Source organism: Styela clava, chromosome 4 (assembly GCF_964204865.1).
Source record: "Styela clava chromosome 4, kaStyClav1.hap1.2, whole genome shotgun sequence".
Classification (NCBI taxonomy): Eukaryota; Metazoa; Chordata; class Ascidiacea; order Stolidobranchia; family Styelidae; genus Styela; species Styela clava.
The window spans coordinates 13,775,158-13,792,494 of NC_135253.1; the positions used below are offsets into that span (position 1 = coordinate 13,775,158).

Genomic DNA, 17,337 nt, shown 5'->3' on the forward strand with positions numbered 1-17,337 from the left:
AAATTCCATTTTGGTATGTAAAGCCAAAAGCGCCATGTTGCATTCCGCCGTAAAATGTTTTTTTTTTGTCATTTTTTTTATCTATAGTGTAGCACTATGATTGCAAATACGTGACCTGCCGAACCAGACATATGGAATATCTATTTTACTCATTCCACTGTGGTGGAAAGTTTTCCATTGTATCGCTTTTGATGAATAGTTTATAAATAAACCAAGAACAATAGTCCAGAGATTAATGTCTGGCAAAAACAATGAAACTCAGAACTTATGAAGCTCATCCTGCTCACGTTTGTTGTAAATTGATGCATCGTTGTGACTTCGAACAATGATTTTCCATATATCGGTGGATGATGCAAAAACATCATTGAAATTCATTTCCCAGATATCCGGGTTAATTAAGAGAAAATGGGTTTGAGCTAGGTCATTTCACATCCAACCATGTTAACGGTGGATGATGCAAAAAGTTCATTGAAATTCATTTCCCGGATACCTGCGTTGGTTAGGAGGAAACAGGTTTGAGCTAGGTCATTTTACATTCATTCATGTTACGTTTTTATTGAAATGCCTATGGTATATATTGAAGTTTGTCAGTACTCTCAGTATGCTTCCCAGCTTTTCAAATTTGAGGGCTGGTACATATTTTGCTATTAGCGATAAAACTAAACTAAATAAAAATGTGTTATTTATTTGACTTACCACCTGTACCGGAAGATAAGCCATTTTTGTATATTCGAATACAATTCTATTCAAATTATTCACTAATTAGGGGTGCATTTAATTGGATGGGGAAATCACTGATCACGCTATATCCAATTCACAAAATGTAGTATCGCCTATAAAATTAATACTAAGAGCACCAAAATTTACATCTAGAAGCGACAATTTTGGGACAGTCAGAAATAAATTACCAGATACTGTAAAGCTGTAATAGGAGCCCGTACTCCCTAAAAGCTTTCTAGAATCCAAAGGCGTCATATAAAACGAATATTACATGTATCCATCCATAATAAATCTGTGAATAGGTGATGTGGGAATGCTTAATTTACACGAATTGCCATGACTCTGGCTCACAAATCTCAATTTTGTTTTTATTCATTTTCCATATCAATTATATATTAAAAAACACTTACAATACCTATATATATATAGTAATTTCCATAAAAATAGTCCTCGCTGCCTATCGCAGATCTTTGTGAGTAAGTCGCCTTTTTTCGACGTTTTATTACAGTTACTCTTTCCATTTTGGGAATATGGGATAAAGCTTCACCAGTTGAGCAACAAGGCGTTCGTAACAACGCGTTAATTATCTTGTTATTGAGAAATTTGATCTCAGTTTCAATGTGATGCACGAAAGTTATTATTCTCTATTCTATTCATCAGAACACTTCCCTGAGCGTGATGTCATGAACAACGCTTTTAATGGGAAGTAACGAGGATTTCCGTCAGACCATATTTTATGATGAGATAACCCAATGGGAGATATTGTGCGCAACACAAAATTTTTTGAACTAGTGTTTTCATTGCCAGGCAATAATATATGTATGTATTCATCATATTGTTCAGATTGCATATTACAAAGCACTTCGAGTTGACGAAATTTCCGTCTCGAATTTAGACTACGAAGTTTCTGAAAACACGACTTCTGGTCCGACCTCAATATAATGTTTACCATGACCACGCATTACAATGTAGAAGTCATCTTGATTTAAAGATTTTAGGTGCTTACAGAGTCTTGTTCCAAAATAGTATGCAAAAACTAAAGAACAATGTTTCTTGGATAAATGATAGATTTTTCTGATTTAATTTCTGGTTTTAGCTTTTATGAAAATCTAACAATGCCAATTTATGTCCAGCTGCAAGACCAAAGCTACCCAAAATATTTGTTGAACCGAAACCGGTCATGCCGTTCAGAAAGTGATAATTAGGTATACTATAATGGAGGTTTCTTCCGGAATTCTGAAAAACTTAGCTTTAAAAGGAGCAGTTTGAAATCTGGAAGCACATTTGTTGGCCTTGGTTTAATAGTCGATATATATCAAAAGCAGCCAAAATATGAAATCACTTGTACTTATTTTGGGGTTGGTGTTGCTCGCGGTCAGTTTTGGCGACGGTTACTATCACCGTAGACGTTACCACCACTCCTACCATGCCCATCATCATTACGCGCAGTATAACCGATTCTCCCGATCCCTTACGTCTCTTTATCGCATCGGAAGAGGATTGCGAGTCACTGGGAACAGACTTATTGGTCTTTATCGTTTGTACAGGTATTGAATTAGTGATTAATATCTTGACCTCACAAATATATTTTATTCGTGAAACACTATTTATAAAATTTTGATGTTTCTGCATCAAAATTTTCAAACTACGCACAGATAAAAGTTGCGCAAGTTTTAGGGCAAATCTAACAAAAAATCAATTAGCAAAATTTTGAAAAATGACAAAATTATTATTTGTTTTGTCAGTTTGAGACCACAATTCAGTTTTTGAATAGTATTAAATATTTATATTCAATAATAAAGATAAACCAAAACATTTCTTCAAAATTATATCGTAAATCGTTACGCCTTCAATCTCTATTCTAAATTATTATGGACAAACTTGATTTATATAAGGTTCCATTTTTGATCCCCAAATATATCGACAAAGCTATATATTTTTGCAATAGAATACTAATAACATCCACGTTTTTTAGACGCATGCTGATTAACATGCATCATTACGGGTACCATGGTGACGAAGACGACTTGTCTTTACTTGATGAAGATACTAGTTCGTTTGAGGTGAGACCGAATTGAAAATAATATAATAAAGTTAATCGAAGCCTTTTGCATTTCACGAGTAAAGTTCAAAAACTCGTTTTGAATGGAAAATAATAATTATCAAATTCCGTTTCCGTTACAGAAAGATGAAATGAACATGCCAGAACAACTAGCTGATAACGCCGGTAAGTTATATTATAAATCAAATGTACATAATAATTTTATTACAACATTTATTTCTATTCCAACGGGGGCCAATGACTGGCCCTTATGATTATAATACACAATTTGTAAGTCAGCATACATCTTTGGCATATTTTTAGCAATCAGGCGCAACTAGATAAACTTGACTAATAAGACTTCAACTATTACGATTAATGTGATAACTGTAATGTATGATTTTATCTTTATAGAAGACAAGGACGATGGTCAAGCAGAAGATGATATATCCATGACGGAATAGATCAATTGTTGAAGATACTGAAAGTCGAATCTTCTCGTTTTAACATTGCAATACATTTTATGCATGAAAAATATATATGGTATATATAATAAAAATATTTGGACAACTTCATATATGAGTCAGTGTTTGGTGTTACTTCATTTCGAGTCTCGATTTAGGTCGATTCTCTGAACTGGGTCTTGAATTCAATTTTATCAGCCTGTAGAGCGTAGGTAATGAGAAATCTTCTATATATAATAAAGATTATCGAAGCAAAGTCAATCATAATGCGCACACAGCCGTGGCCTAAACACCAGTATGGTTGTATAATATTCAACAGGAAGTTTGCTTCCAATTGCACGCTATCGGGTGTTGGTCGAGCGCGCAAAATCACCTTCTCGTTAAATTTTCTAGCTTTGACCTGTAGAGTAGGGTTGCCATACCGTCCGGAAAATTTAGGGTTAAATTTTGCGTCCGGAAAGAATTTAAAAAAATGCTCTAATGTCCGGAATTTTACTGCATTTGCAATCGTACCGTGCACACTGCTAATACTACGAGGTTGTGTGGAATTATGATGTAACAGAGCGTTCCTTATCAATGATGTTCACCACTTGGAACTTTCTGATTATTATTCGCTGACTGTTTTACTCGTTTCGTTGTGCAGCTGCAAGTGTATTTGATAGCAGCTAGTTCCTTGTTAAATTAGCTAAATACAGAAGTTTTATACCACGAAGTTTTACTTGTGGATTTTCTATTTGAATAGGAAGCAAGTCAGGAATTCGGGATCGAAAGTGCTAGTCCCTGGAGCTTTTTGGTTCAGTTAGTCTGGTGGTAAATTACTTTGTTTTTTGAAGTACGCATTTTTATTTGGGTTGTATTTATTGTTAATAAAAAAAGATATTATTTTAAATGGCTAATTTTAAACGAAAGTACACATTCACTAACGAGATGCGAGAAAAACATCCATGTTTTAGAAAAAGCAGGAATGATTATGGGGCAGAATGCTTGGTTTGCGAATCAGGAACCTATATATATATATCTGTCGTGCACAATGGTAATGGTGATTTAAACACACATCTGCAATCAGAAAAACATCGCAAAGCAGTAAGAGTGGCTGTTGCATCAACGAAAATGACAAATTATTTTGTTACAGCAGGAAGTAAATGCGAAGATGAAATCACTGCCGCAGAAGGCACGCTTGCATTTCACGCTGTTAATCATCATCATAGCTTTTTGTCCATGGACTGTACATCTGATTTACTTGAAAATATTTTCCCTGATTCTAATGTAGCGAAGAAGTTTAGTAGTGACCGCACAAAGACAGAAAAAGTTGTTACTAGCGTACTTGCGCAATATTCTATTGATGCTGTTCTGAAAAGTTTTGAAGAAAACGATATCGCGTACTTTGGCGTTGCAACAGATGGCAGCAATCACAATGAACTGAAATTACTATAATTATTCAATGTTTTGACTGGAGGAAAGGTGGCTTGCAATCAAAATTGATGAGTTTACAAACAAGGCAAACGAGACTGCCGACACAATTTCCACTTATGTAAGAGACACCTTAGAAAAAATGATGCTTTTGAAAAAATGTGTGGCATTTACAGGAGACAACTGTAAATGCCTTATTGAAGAGAATTAGATCTCCAGAAAAATATGCATGGTCAAAATAGTAAATTTGCAGTGACTTGACTTACAAGCGTGTATGTAATTTGTTTTAAGCTGTAATCACTGGGCTTACTTTTTGGCACAACCTAATTCTCAATATTATTTTCCACTCTGAACTTGAGATTCATTTAGAGCAGTGGTCGGCAAACTTTATGTACTTGCGGGCCAAATATACACATTTCCGGTAGCGCGCGGGCCGCAATAATTCCACTTTCGAACAATCATTACATTAAACTCCCAATTATGGCGCATTCGCACCTTCTATTGCTGTGTTAAAAGTCCGCCACAATGAGATGTGTATGTGGCGTTTTTTCGAAATATTATCTGACAATACATTGTTTTTATTTACCTATTATCAATGTGACGGATGATGTTTTTATGGCAACTTGCCCGCGGTACGTCGTCCAAATGACTAGTATAAAATTTATTGTAAGTGTAATGCATTTTAGATTAAGCTGCTGACAGCAATATGAGCTTCTGAACGTGCAGAATACACGTTTTGCACTGTCGCACAAATGAGCTGTGGCTTAGTCTCGGGTATCGGGGTCGAATTTTCGATGAGACGTTTCGTAACGAGTAGAACATTAAATACCTTAAATATTTGCGATGCTGACCGGACATATGAAGCTGGTTTTGGAATGCGCGAGAAAGAAAAATATATTTGCGTCCAAGCACTTTGGAATCGTCGCGAACCCTCCGTTTCCAAGACAATTTTAATATCAAAATTAACCCGAACGGCATAGAACTGACGCTACTCATTTCAAAACAAGCGTCGTACAGCAGCACTTGTTATCACATAAATCTGTGTGTGGACAATAATAAATTAAGGATCAATTTTTGTTATATGTATTAAATGTCGGGTCTATCGAGGGCCGCAATAAATTAGCTCGCCGGCCGCATTCGGCCCGCGGGCCGCAGTTTGCCGACCCCTGATTTAGAGCTATATTTAGAGAGTGCCCGCCTGGCGCGTTGGAATGAGTATCGTACAGCGTTTGCAGCCTTAGAATTTCGGTAGCGCATATATATGGTCTCGTGAAAATATGGAGCTCCGGAAGTATGTGCACCAAGATGGCGCACAACCTGAACATAGTATAGGTTGTGCGCCATCTTGGTGCACATACCTCGGGAGCGCCGAAAATACTCATGCACTGCCCGGAATTTTGCTTCTTCAAATATGGTAACCCTATTGTAGAGTCAAATATTGTGCGAAATAGGTGAACAAATGTCACTGAAAAACGTTTTTCATTTTTGTAGACTTTGCGTAATATCAAGTCTTTGATCATTTTTGTTAAGTTTCGATCAGTGTCGCAAAAAAGTGGTAGCAAGGAGGAATCCAAAACCACTGCAGTATTCTGAGTCCTATGCTGGCCAAATCCAGGCCATTTCGACAAAACTTCCATCGCCATCCGCTATCGACTCCTAATAGCCTATATATTAATAGCTGATAAAACCATTTGACATCAAAATTGTGTTATACATTGTGTTAGCCGGCAATAGCTGTTGAAGCCAAATGAGTTGTCCTTTCCGTTGTAGTCAAATATAAAATATCTTACTATTTGCTATAATTAATTCATTTATGAATCGGTCTGATTTCATAAACACAATTTTTTGAAGCTAATAAAGGAATCGTGAGCTTAAGCTGAAATATTTGAACGTTTCGATGTTGATATATCTTAGTTCTATCCTAATTATATATATAAAAGAACTTGTCAGAACCCTCGTCACAAAGAAGCAATATTTTTGTCCACTGTGCTCGTGTATAGGCCAACGCTATTTTTCTACAAAAGAGATGCTGCAATGCTTCAACCATTCAAACGATACAGTATGGATACACTGTTATTTATAACCTCCTGAAAGATGCTGAAAGCTATTTGACTGATTGCTTTATATCAGAATTAGGACATACTTTACTGCTCTACGTGAATAATTTGTTTTGGCTTGAGCGATTATTTTTGAACTCGAGTCTCTTTTAGCCGTTGAGACGTAAGCGCGTTTACAGCTTTGCTCTAAAAAACTAATTTCCAGAAACTATTTGCTCCAGTCAAGTACACTAACCAACACATGTGTTTATCAAAATCTTCCATTTTTTTTTTATCCAACTCCAACTTAGTATATAATGAAATATTAAGTACAAATGTAATGTGAGCATGAAATCGGACGAGCAACCTTGATCAAAAGATTTTATGTGATTTATCAGTAATTTCTATGAATGACAATGTGAAGAAGGTCTGTCATTATGTGGAAAAATAAGCACATATACTGTATTTTCATTTACTTGGCACTTAGTACAACTACATTGAAAAAAAAATCGTTTTTTTCAATTTAGCACAGAGACACTGTAATGTTATTGAAGGGTGTCCGACATCACATAATATTGGAGAATCATATTACTTCGATCGTGTCATGGATTCAGCAACAGCATTTTTTTCAATTTTATCGACATTGCCACGCAGACAAAGTTAGCTTACTATCAATCCAGCATGCCCAATTCATACATGTATGATGGCAATATGATCTGTAGGATATAGTTGTTCCGCGATAAAACGAATATAATTTTACAACACTAAATTTTGTGAAAAATTTTTTTTAAGAGGAAATGATTTCCGGAAACTATTTTTTATAAAAAGAAAACACATGAAGTTCTTTATACAGTTCCTGATGTGAGAGTCAACATGAATCTGAAAACATCTATCTTTATTTTGTTCATCACATTCCTTGTTTGTGACATCGGAGGTGCTATTCGTGGCTCAAAGAGACGACGAAGTTACGTTGCCGCCAGAGCCCTACTAAAACTACGTCGTATTGGAATAAATCTGCGTGCAACTGGTAGTAAGATCCTTCGTCTTTACTCTCTGTACAGGTATGGCTTACATTAAAATATTTGTCCGCGGCTGTTGAGTGTATTACGCGAGTTATAAAAAGTAAGATTCCATGCTAGTATAATTTATCAGAATGTACAGGTATGGCCTAAATTAAAATCTTTTTCCACGGCTGTTAATTAAGTGTATTACACAAGCTTGTCTATGGGAAACGTACCATGGGATGAGACGGGACAGCACACATTTGTATTTCCCATGGGAGACGTGGGACACGAAAACCGTATGATTTTCGAGAAAATGCTGATAAAACAATTTGTCATGGACTTCGTGTCCATATATTTGAGCATAGCTCTCTTGTTAGTTATAAAGAGCAAAATATATTCAGCATTGACAGCATTAACAATATACTTCGTGAAGGGGATGATGGACACATGTATAATAGTAGTAATTTAGTATATATACAATATATATAATAGTAGTAATATAGTAATTTAGTAGACGCTAAACCTGAATTTAGTAATTTTTATTGAATTTTATACCAATTGGGATCCCATGGGATGGGGTGGGACAGGCATAATTGCTATGGGATGGGAATGAGACAAGAAAATATGTCCTGTGGACAAGCCTGGTATTACATGAGTAAAAAACTCAAGACTTTACGCAAGTATAATTTATCAGAATGATTTGAAGATTCACAAAGGGTTCAAAATTTCTCGGAATACTGTGAATCTAAAAAACAAACTCTTCAGACAAAAGCAAGCAGACCGGTCACATAAAGTCGTGGTCCATCGGGGATATTGGCTTTAAAATAAAACACCATTATAACTGACATGCATTTATTCACAGCAATCTCTTCAACTTTGCTCGAAGCTGAGTCAGCAGCTCCCCATCTATACTGAACCCCTCATACCGGCAGTTATATTGAAGGGAACAAGCGTTCATTTATACACAATTTATGAAAACCCAACAAATGATTTAAATATTTCTGTTCCAGGCGTTTTGTTCTACGGACAAGAAAAAGGGGTGACACCGATGATATTGACGATATCAACGATGTCAACCCATCAGAAGTAAGTATACCCTAACTAGTATAAGCAGTTGTATTGAAAAGTATAGCTTGAACCCGGATTCTACTTATAACATACACATTTTTAATGCTATAAAGACTAAGCCTTTGGTGAATATCACAACTCGCGATCGCGCTACAGCATACTAATATAAAAACGATTATCTTTAGGATGAATCCGAATCTCTCGAGAAGTTCGAAGAAATGCCGGGTATGAAGTTTTCTTATTATCTTATCATCTAGAATTCTAGAACGACTGTGAAATGAACAATTTTGAACGCTTCAGTGGGTAGAAATGTATAAATTGAATATGGGTAGGGTATATCACCGGGTATAGCAGTACTTACAACATAGCCTATAGATTCTATGTATCACGCTGGAGATTGTCAAACACCATTTACAAAAAGAGCTCTGGAACGATATAATTAAAATTAATTAGTACTATATAAAAAAAAAAACTTTATCGGCTTGACAGATATTATAAACAAGGTCTCACATACTATTTTTGATTTCAAATATGCTAGAAGAGGAATGAAGTTACAAATCCTGAAGAGAACCAGAGTTATAAGAAGAAGAAAATATTTAATTGGAAAACTCTGCATATTTATTATTTAACTCTGATTCTCAAAATATAATTGCAATGAAGTCAAAATCGATTTAAATATCAATATAAATTTTGATGGATAGTAAGATGTCAGTTTTAGCCTAATCTTGATATGACTTTCACGTTTGCAGACAATAGAATTATTGAAAAGGCAAGATTCCGTAAAATTGTTAGATATATGTGATTGCAGAGATTTAGCAGCTGAATAAAAACTAAGTTTGTCAATGTTTTTAGGACTTTGCAACCATCTTAGATTTTTGTATTCCATTCCATTCCAACCATTCCAACAAAAACGATTAGATTTGTGCGTCCATTACACAAAAAACTGTTAAAAGGTTTTAATCGAAATTCCCTAACAGAACATGAATACGATTAATACTGCTAGCGAAATGAGATTTTAAAACGAGTGATTTCTGCCAATTCATCAAACCACGACCACAAAGGATGTTTCTATGATTAGGTCACGAGATGTCGGATTAGTTTGAAGTGACTAATAGTAATTGTGGATTTTATCGATATTTCAACACAAACCCAACAAATAGATTGTCCAACCATACATGCATAGACAGTTACTTGCGATGCCATATATTTATACGGTTTATAGCTAACTGGGGCAATAGCACATTTTACGGCGCTCCAAAAGTATATGTACAAATATGGAGGTAACTAATTTTGTTCGCCTACTTTACATCAAGTTGTGTAAAGGGACTGAAACATATGGGCTATATTCACTTGGCTAAAACAGACAGTCCCCGAACTCGTAATAGAACTGAAATAGGTAAAATCGGACAAAAATGATGGCCTAACCCTAACCTGGTACACATACTACGGGAGTACCCAATTTTCGACTTCTTGGGAAATAAAGAAAACACAGTTTATTTGAGAAATGTTCAATACTGTGAGCAGAGTTTTAACGTCGACGATGCTGCCGAAGGCGTCGCAGAAATGGAATTATAAACGGTGTTATATAAATAGTTTTGCGATATTTAATATACGCCTGTTCTATCCCAATCAACTGAATTTCCATGATAGAAACAATATAGAATAAAGCAGAATACATTCTATTTAAAATTATTAAATTTCTGGAATGCTAGATATATTTACTGTTTTAACATCGACTGTTGAAGACTTTTCATTTCTTCTGGAACATCAATCAAGTGACATTACATTCTCCATCACTCAATATCTAAGCAACAACAGTGATCACCAAATCATTGAAAATGAAGAACAAATCTATCTGTAAGTGGACACAATGCACAAATAATAGGAAATTAAGTTTGGGGCATAAAATGCCTAATCAACAAACGATCAAAATATGATATGATGTCCCGCAATATAATTCGTGTCAAATTTGTTCCGTCGACTAGCAGATTGGACCAAAAATATTCATTGTACTTATAGTTGCGTGATACTGTAATAATTCTAATCAATTAAGTCTAGAATTTATCAGTCAGTTGCACCAGTCATACATGAATTTCTGTTAAAGAAATTTTGAGAATGTTGCTCTGTTTGGCGAATTTTTTAGCCTCGAAGATTCATTTACCTGATCCACATATATTTCTAGGATGTGACTTTTGCACAAAACGAACTTTCACTGGCTTTCAATTCTAATCCCAATTCCTAACTAAACAAACGCTTTCCCTTTTTGTTCAAAAGTTTAATCCCTGTCATAACCGATTATGCTTCTCTTTCACTGCGTTTCAAAGCCCCGGTACGATGCAAACCCACTGTAATACCGTGTGTGTATACAGCAACTACAATGGTTTAAGACTTACATAAGAGAACTTTCTGGGTTGCTGCTCTTTAGAGAAATTTTCGTTTTGTGGCGTTGTCAGCAGATATGGCGAATGTTGTATGTCTCAGGCTTAGAACTCTGAACCAGTCTTTAGACAATTTTCTGATTGAAGAGTAACTGGAGGTAGAAGATGAAAATGCATTTTACCAAATAATTTACTTGTATCTTTAGAACGCACAAAATTTTACTTACTCATATGTCCGAGATCAACAAAAATCGGCAGGAAATATTTGTTCTGTCAAGTACCGCAAATTAAATTCATTTTTATTTTGGCTTTCGATTTCCACCTGCTTTCAACAGTTATACAAATTCCTCACGTTACGTCATATATTTTCCAACGTTCTATTCTAGTACCTATAGCAGTAATTGTAGAGAAAAATAGTAAAAAAATCAAAATGGGTGAAATATAAAATAATACCATATATTTGCGTAATGAAATGCAGTGCTGGGCACCCATTATGCGTAAGAAAGGGTCACATAAAACATCTCACATAGAAAAAAAACATGTACATGACAAATCATGTACAGACACAATTAACTCTAGTGAGAGTTTTGCTGCTGTTTCGTCTCCAATATAGGATTGCAGACGAGGCCTCAAAGAAGATTGCACAAAACGTAGCTCTGCAGCGGCGTGTAATCAAAGCTATAGTGATGAAAATGTTTTTTCGCATAACGCACAAGTAACTGGTTGAAAATACGGACAATTGTTTGATTGCTCGATTACCTAGCGATGGGTACCAGTATAGCAACTAACCCCCAAATGTACCCCATTTCATGTTAAAAATATGAAAACAAAGTTAATTTTCCCCAAAATTCGAACAAAGACTTTCGTAGGAATCAAATTACACCAGGTTTAAGAACATAACAGGTTCCATCCAGTCATTATCAAATTAAAATCTATATTCTCAAGACCTTTGGCACTGATTGAAATAATTATATGTGAGTTCCCATCCGTACGATGTACCTAATTACCCTTGTTGAGATAATAGGAATTTCTGTTTATAACGTGAATCACGAGCTCACGTTTACAGCACTTAATTGGATTTATGATCAACGTATAAATACGACTCCGATATCTTTCGATAGGGAGAAGGAAGATGATGTAAACCATTCTAAGCTAGTTTGGATAAATGTTATAAGATTTATATTCTGTGTATCGTGGAAATCTGAGAATAAAATCAAACAGAGTTTTCTCAATATATATGCTATAAATGATTAATTAATATAGCAACTAACCCCCAAATGTACCCCATTTCATGTTAAAAATATGAAAACAAAGTTAATTTTCCCCAAAATTCGAACAAAGACTTTCGTAGGAATCAAATTACACCAGGTTTAAGAACATAACAGGTTCCATCCAGTCATTATCAAATTAAAATCTATATTCTCAAGACCTTTGGCACTGATTGAAATAATTATATGTGAGTTCCCATCCGTACGATGTACCTAATTACCCTTGTTGAGATAATAGGAATTTCTGTTTATAACGTGAATCACGAGCTCACGTTTACAGCATTTAATTGGATTTATGATCAACGTATAAATACGACTCCGATATCTTTCGATAGGGAGAAGGAAGATGATGTAAACCATTCTAAGCTAGTCTGGATAAATGTTTTAAGATTAGTATTCTGTGTGTTGTGGAAATTTACGAATAAAAACATATAGAGATTTTTAACGCATCTTCATTCACGTGGGCGTTGAAGCTGAAGGGTGAACGGGTAACTTGCAAGTCAGAGACAATCTACGAAATAGCAATATACGGTAACATCACATTCATCTAACAATCATTTATGCTATAAATGGTGACAAAGCCGACTTGAATTAATCTTCTGAAACGGACCAGATCAACGGACAATAATCAGGACAAGCAACAATTGGACGGAATCAACCAAAAAGCTGACCAAGCGAAAGCTTTCAACAATTGCCGAGAAACAGTCTCTACAATACGTGCGAAAATCAAATTCGACCAATTTACGAACGTCGGGGAGATTCAAATTGCCTGGAACAACGATTGGAGTAGCAAATTGCTGACAAGCCGAAATATTCAAAAACATTATGAAAAGACAATAATCTCAATTGAAAACAGTTGAACTATGGTAACGGACTCTGGAAACGTTAAAATCATGAATATGGACTGTATTGAACATCGATCGAAATGAACTCTTTTAGAACATGATATATGTTCGAGGTGAAAAACCTAATCAAAAACGAACTGTTGAAAACAATGAACTATATACATGGACTGTTTTACTGTAAATTACGCGCTCTATTCCGAACAATAGAGAAATTGTCGCGCTTACCTATTCAGGAGCATGTAATTCTACAATTTGTTTCATGATTTGCAGGTTTTTCTCCTCATTGAGACAGACATTTTTCATTCTTCCACTATTACTAAGGTAAAGTACTTCTTTTTCTTCTTATATATATATACATGGCGTTTCATTCGGCTTTCAATTTTTATAAATTATTTAATGGTAACAACTTTGAATATTCTAATTTCAAATACCTTTAAAGAGATTTATATTATTGAATATTTGTGGTTAGAATTTCCTTTCGATTAAATAGATTTCGTTGGAATTAAAATGCTCTCTAAAAGTAGATTCGAGCGAGTCATACTTTTAATTATTTACAAAGCCGTCATATAGAACGGTGAAATAATAAGCTCGTTAAACAAAAATTGTATCCAAAAGCGTTATTTTTTCAAAAAAGCCCTGAGATGGCGTAAACTTAAAAATACGTTTTTTCATCCCGACATGGGACAAGCATATATTGACCAACTAGGTCTACAAAATCGTAACAATGCGATAAAGCGAGTATAAGTATTTTAACTTAGCGAAATACATTAAATTGAAAATATGTTTTAACCGTCCAAACCAAAATTTTTCAAATAAAAATACGCCATCCTTCTGTAATTCTACTTTACAACCTTTACCCTTTCTATAAATTCTTCTTTACTTCAATGTCTTGTCTCATTGTAGATCATATACATTTAAATATTTTTTTTTTGACCTATATCATTAATTTTAGCATTGTGTATTGTATTTTTCTATATATTTTCAATTTATTAGAGGTGCCAAATCTTTAAACTTCCAGTTAGTAAGATGGGGAGATAATATAGCAACTAACCCCCAAATGTACCCCATTTCATGTTAAAAATATGAAAACAAAGTTAATTTTCCCCAAAATTCGAACAAAGACTTTCGTAGGAATCAAATTACACCAGGTTTAAGAACATAACAGGTTCCATCCAGTCATTATCAAATTAAAATCTATATTCTCAAGACCTTTGGCACTGATTGAAATAATTATATGTGAGTTCCCATCCGTACGATGTACCTAATTACCCTTGTTGAGATAATAGGAATTTCTGTTTATAACGTGAATCACGAGCTCACGTTTACAGCATTTAATTGGATTTATGATCAACGTATAAATACGACTCCGATATCTTTCGATAGGGAGAAGGAAGATGATGTAAACCATTCTAAGCTAGTCTGGATAAATGTTATAAGATTTATATTCTGTGTATCGTGGAAATCTGAGAATAAAATCAAACAGAGTTTTCTCAATATATATGCTATACCAGTATTCGTTATCAAGAAATATCCAAAATTGTGATAGTAATTCTATTTTAAATCTGGACTGTAAAGTAGAATCACAATTTCAATCAAGTTTTTTCTTTTTCATCGGGTACATCATATTAATCCCTCTGCAGATTATAGACGCCTCAAACGAAATGAATTTACATTACAAGGTCGTCGGTGGTAACTTGGCACCAGGCTCGAAACCCTATCGTGCATGCTCAAAATACTGGAAAAGATCTCTCCGGCCCATGCTTTTCGCGCGTCTCGTGACCACCTGCAGGGTTGCAACAGGTTCATATCTTATTGGAATATTATACTGTTCTTGGCTGTTTTCTGGTTTAAACAAAGAAATATACTCACATCACGTTTCATATGGATGGTCATATTAATCAGGAAAAGCATGCAGAACTGAAAAATCACGCGCGCTGATTTTGAGGTTTCTAAATCTTGCGAGATTAGATGGAGAGAAATCGCGATGAATCGGAGGCGAAAAAGCGAAAAGTGTCATTACTCGGCGCCAAGTTGTCGCGAAAGACGTCGTAATATGACGGCGGAAGAGAAATTGCGTAATAAACCAACGCAACCTAGTCTCCAGTAAAGCGATTGAGACGGCATAAAAACAACGAAATTTCTCGCGAACCGACAAAAAAGTTTCGCGGACTGGCGGTTGGGAACCACCTTCTGAAGTATATAAATATTATATGACTTCTATACCCCCACATGCAATTTACGCGATTTTTCCCCATCTAGGCTAGATTTTATTAAATCGTAACGTTTGTTCAAACAACATATTTCAAAATAATTAACTCCATTTTTCCAAACGACTTGGGCGATAATTTTGTTTTTAGCAAGATCTATAGATTCTAGGGCATCTAATTCTTAATGAAGTAACACTGTGAAATTTTTTTGAACTCTTTTATACAGAAATATCCAATTGAAGTCTTTTTCACTTTAGACAAACATATATGTAGCGACCCTGCACATACCCACATACAATGGCTATATTTATAACTGTCAGGCATGGCGAAAATATAAGTAATATTTTCAATCCTGATTGTTATATCGTTAACTTCATAGCCTGCATCAGAAAGAAATGCGGAATTCAGGAAGATATGATAGTGGACCTCACCGATGAACAAGGTATTCTTTTTAAAATTACGCGTGACTATTATTACAAATATATATTTATATATCACTGCCCGAACTCTATCACATCACATATTTGTTATAGGGCTGCTGATTGACGTTTTATCAAGGCATGGATTTGATCGTGCATCAAATTACGTATCTCCGTTTGGCACTTACATTCTTGTCGAAAAAGTTCCGGTAAACTTGGGCATGAGTCGAGTGGTGAGAGGATTGCCTTCAGTTCCCGACACACTTTTTGAAGCAGAGGTTAAAGAAAGAAAGACTAAGAATATTCGGATAATAAAGACTGATTTTCAATACCAATACGTTCCTCTGCTAAAATGTATTTCAGATGAGTATCCCGAATATAGTATACACGTTGACGTCGAGAACAAGCCTACGATGCGCAAAAAAGGTGAGATTTTCGAATTTGGTCTTCGAGTGTTTCATCAGAATAATTCTTTGATTTGAACTGGTTGAGAAAAACAATTCATACGCAGCGCTCTCAAGCCAGATTATTTTCCAGATGCTTCAACAGGTCGTCGATGGTCTGGTGCCAGCGCCACCTCAAGACAACAGAGGAGACCTCTCGCTTCAAACAGTGGACGAAGAACCAGTAGATCCAACAGCAGAAGACCCCTTAAGTAACCTGTGCAGTTTCAGCCTATCAAAACGAAACACTGTCGGTTTAAAAGTCGGATATTCTTAATAATGGGATCCCCTACTGAGATTTTTGAAAAATATATATATACGTCAATATTGTATCCCTAACCGTATAATGGCTCAATGAGCATGTATATATGCTCATTGAATGGCTTGACTATGGACCTTTGACCCTCGGAAAATTCTCCCTATACTTTACCTTTGCAAAATTGTCAGAGCTATTTTAAGAGTGCTTTTGCAAGTAGGCGCTTGTAAAATGCAGTATGAGGGTCAAACCATCATTATGATTCATCGCATACAACAATCTGTTTTTTAAAAGTACCGGTAAAGAATTTCAGGCTAGTCTATCACAGCTATTTCTACACTAATTTTTATTACTGCAATTAAATTAAAACTCCAAGAAAGACAGAGTGATCATTGAATTATCTGATTTTTATTTCCCAAAAGTTTAAGTTCCCAAAACACAACTGAAAACTAACGAATAGAGTTCAAAAACGCGAAAACGAGGCAATGTTTACAATCACGCTTGAAAATCTGTCTGAGTGAGAAAAGTGTCTGAGCGGATGCGAAAAGGGGGCATTGTTACGTCACGAGGTAAACAAGGAAGTCGATGCTCGGGGAAAGGTCCATTGCAGTGGCTTATTTGACAAATCCTTGAAGGTATCCTTGGAGATATTCTTCATCCTATTTCAATTAAACTTGTCCTATTCGCGGCCCATAAAAGTGCAAGGAATTGGTAAACAGTTTAATACAAAACAAACACTTTCATTGTGGAAACACATTGATCAGTATTTGTCATCTAT

At 35.2% G+C, this 17,337-nt stretch overlaps 3 protein-coding genes across 4 annotated transcripts; all 3 read left to right on the forward strand.

Annotated features, from left to right (window-relative positions):
- Positions 1-1,989: 1,989 nt before the first annotated feature.
- On the forward strand, positions 1,990-3,336 carry LOC144422026 (uncharacterized). The gene is made up of 4 exons (XM_078111743.1): positions 1,990-2,267; positions 2,696-2,783; positions 2,905-2,947; positions 3,176-3,336. Exons 1-4 carry the CDS (start codon positions 2,053-2,055, stop codon positions 3,223-3,225), a joined length of 396 nt encoding a protein of 131 aa, XP_077967869.1. The 5' UTR covers positions 1,990-2,052; the 3' UTR covers positions 3,226-3,336.
- Positions 3,337-6,044: 2,708 nt separating this feature from the next.
- LOC144422027 (uncharacterized) lies at positions 6,045-9,409 on the forward strand. Of its 2 annotated transcripts, none has more exons than XM_078111745.1 (4): positions 6,045-7,732; positions 8,686-8,761; positions 8,929-8,968; positions 9,282-9,409. In XM_078111745.1, the coding sequence occupies exons 1-4, from the start codon at positions 7,545-7,547 to the stop codon at positions 9,290-9,292; spliced, it is 315 nt and encodes a 104-aa protein (XP_077967871.1). In that variant the 5' UTR covers positions 6,045-7,544; the 3' UTR covers positions 9,293-9,409. The 2 variants fall into 2 exon arrangements, with proteins under 2 accessions (XP_077967871.1, XP_077967870.1); XM_078111744.1 differs by having other exon boundaries at positions 6,424-7,732; positions 9,273-9,409.
- Positions 9,410-12,387: 2,978 nt separating this feature from the next.
- On the forward strand, positions 12,388-17,223 carry LOC144422094 (uncharacterized). Its single transcript, XM_078111901.1, has 3 exons — positions 12,388-15,883; positions 15,975-16,286; positions 16,398-17,223. The coding sequence occupies exons 1-3, from the start codon at positions 15,739-15,741 to the stop codon at positions 16,517-16,519; spliced, it is 579 nt and encodes a 192-aa protein (XP_077968027.1). The 5' UTR covers positions 12,388-15,738; the 3' UTR covers positions 16,520-17,223.
- Positions 17,224-17,337: the final 114 nt, after the last annotated feature.

Excerpts from the sequence above, each read along its gene's own strand:
- LOC144422026 (XM_078111743.1), top strand. The coding sequence starts at position 2,053 with ATGAAATCACTTGTACTTATTTTGGGGTTGGTGTTGCTCGCGGTCAGT. Across the intron at positions 2,268-2,695 it reads GGTCTTTATCGTTTGTACAG|ACGCATGCTGATTAACATGC; the intron begins GTATTGAATTAG and ends CACGTTTTTTAG. Across the intron at positions 2,948-3,175 it reads ACAACTAGCTGATAACGCCG|AAGACAAGGACGATGGTCAA; the intron begins GTAAGTTATATT and ends TTATCTTTATAG.
- LOC144422027 (XM_078111744.1), top strand. The coding sequence starts at position 7,545 with ATGAATCTGAAAACATCTATCTTTATTTTGTTCATCACATTCCTTGTT. Across the intron at positions 7,733-8,685 it reads CGTCTTTACTCTCTGTACAG|GCGTTTTGTTCTACGGACAA; the intron begins GTATGGCTTACA and ends TTTCTGTTCCAG. Across the intron at positions 8,969-9,272 it reads GAAGTTCGAAGAAATGCCGG|ATATGCTAGAAGAGGAATGA; the intron begins GTATGAAGTTTT and ends TTTTGATTTCAA.
- LOC144422094 (XM_078111901.1), top strand. The coding sequence starts at position 15,739 with ATGGCTATATTTATAACTGTCAGGCATGGCGAAAATATAAGTAATATT. Across the intron at positions 15,884-15,974 it reads GGACCTCACCGATGAACAAG|GGCTGCTGATTGACGTTTTA; the intron begins GTATTCTTTTTA and ends TATTTGTTATAG. Across the intron at positions 16,287-16,397 it reads GCCTACGATGCGCAAAAAAG|ATGCTTCAACAGGTCGTCGA; the intron begins GTGAGATTTTCG and ends ATTATTTTCCAG.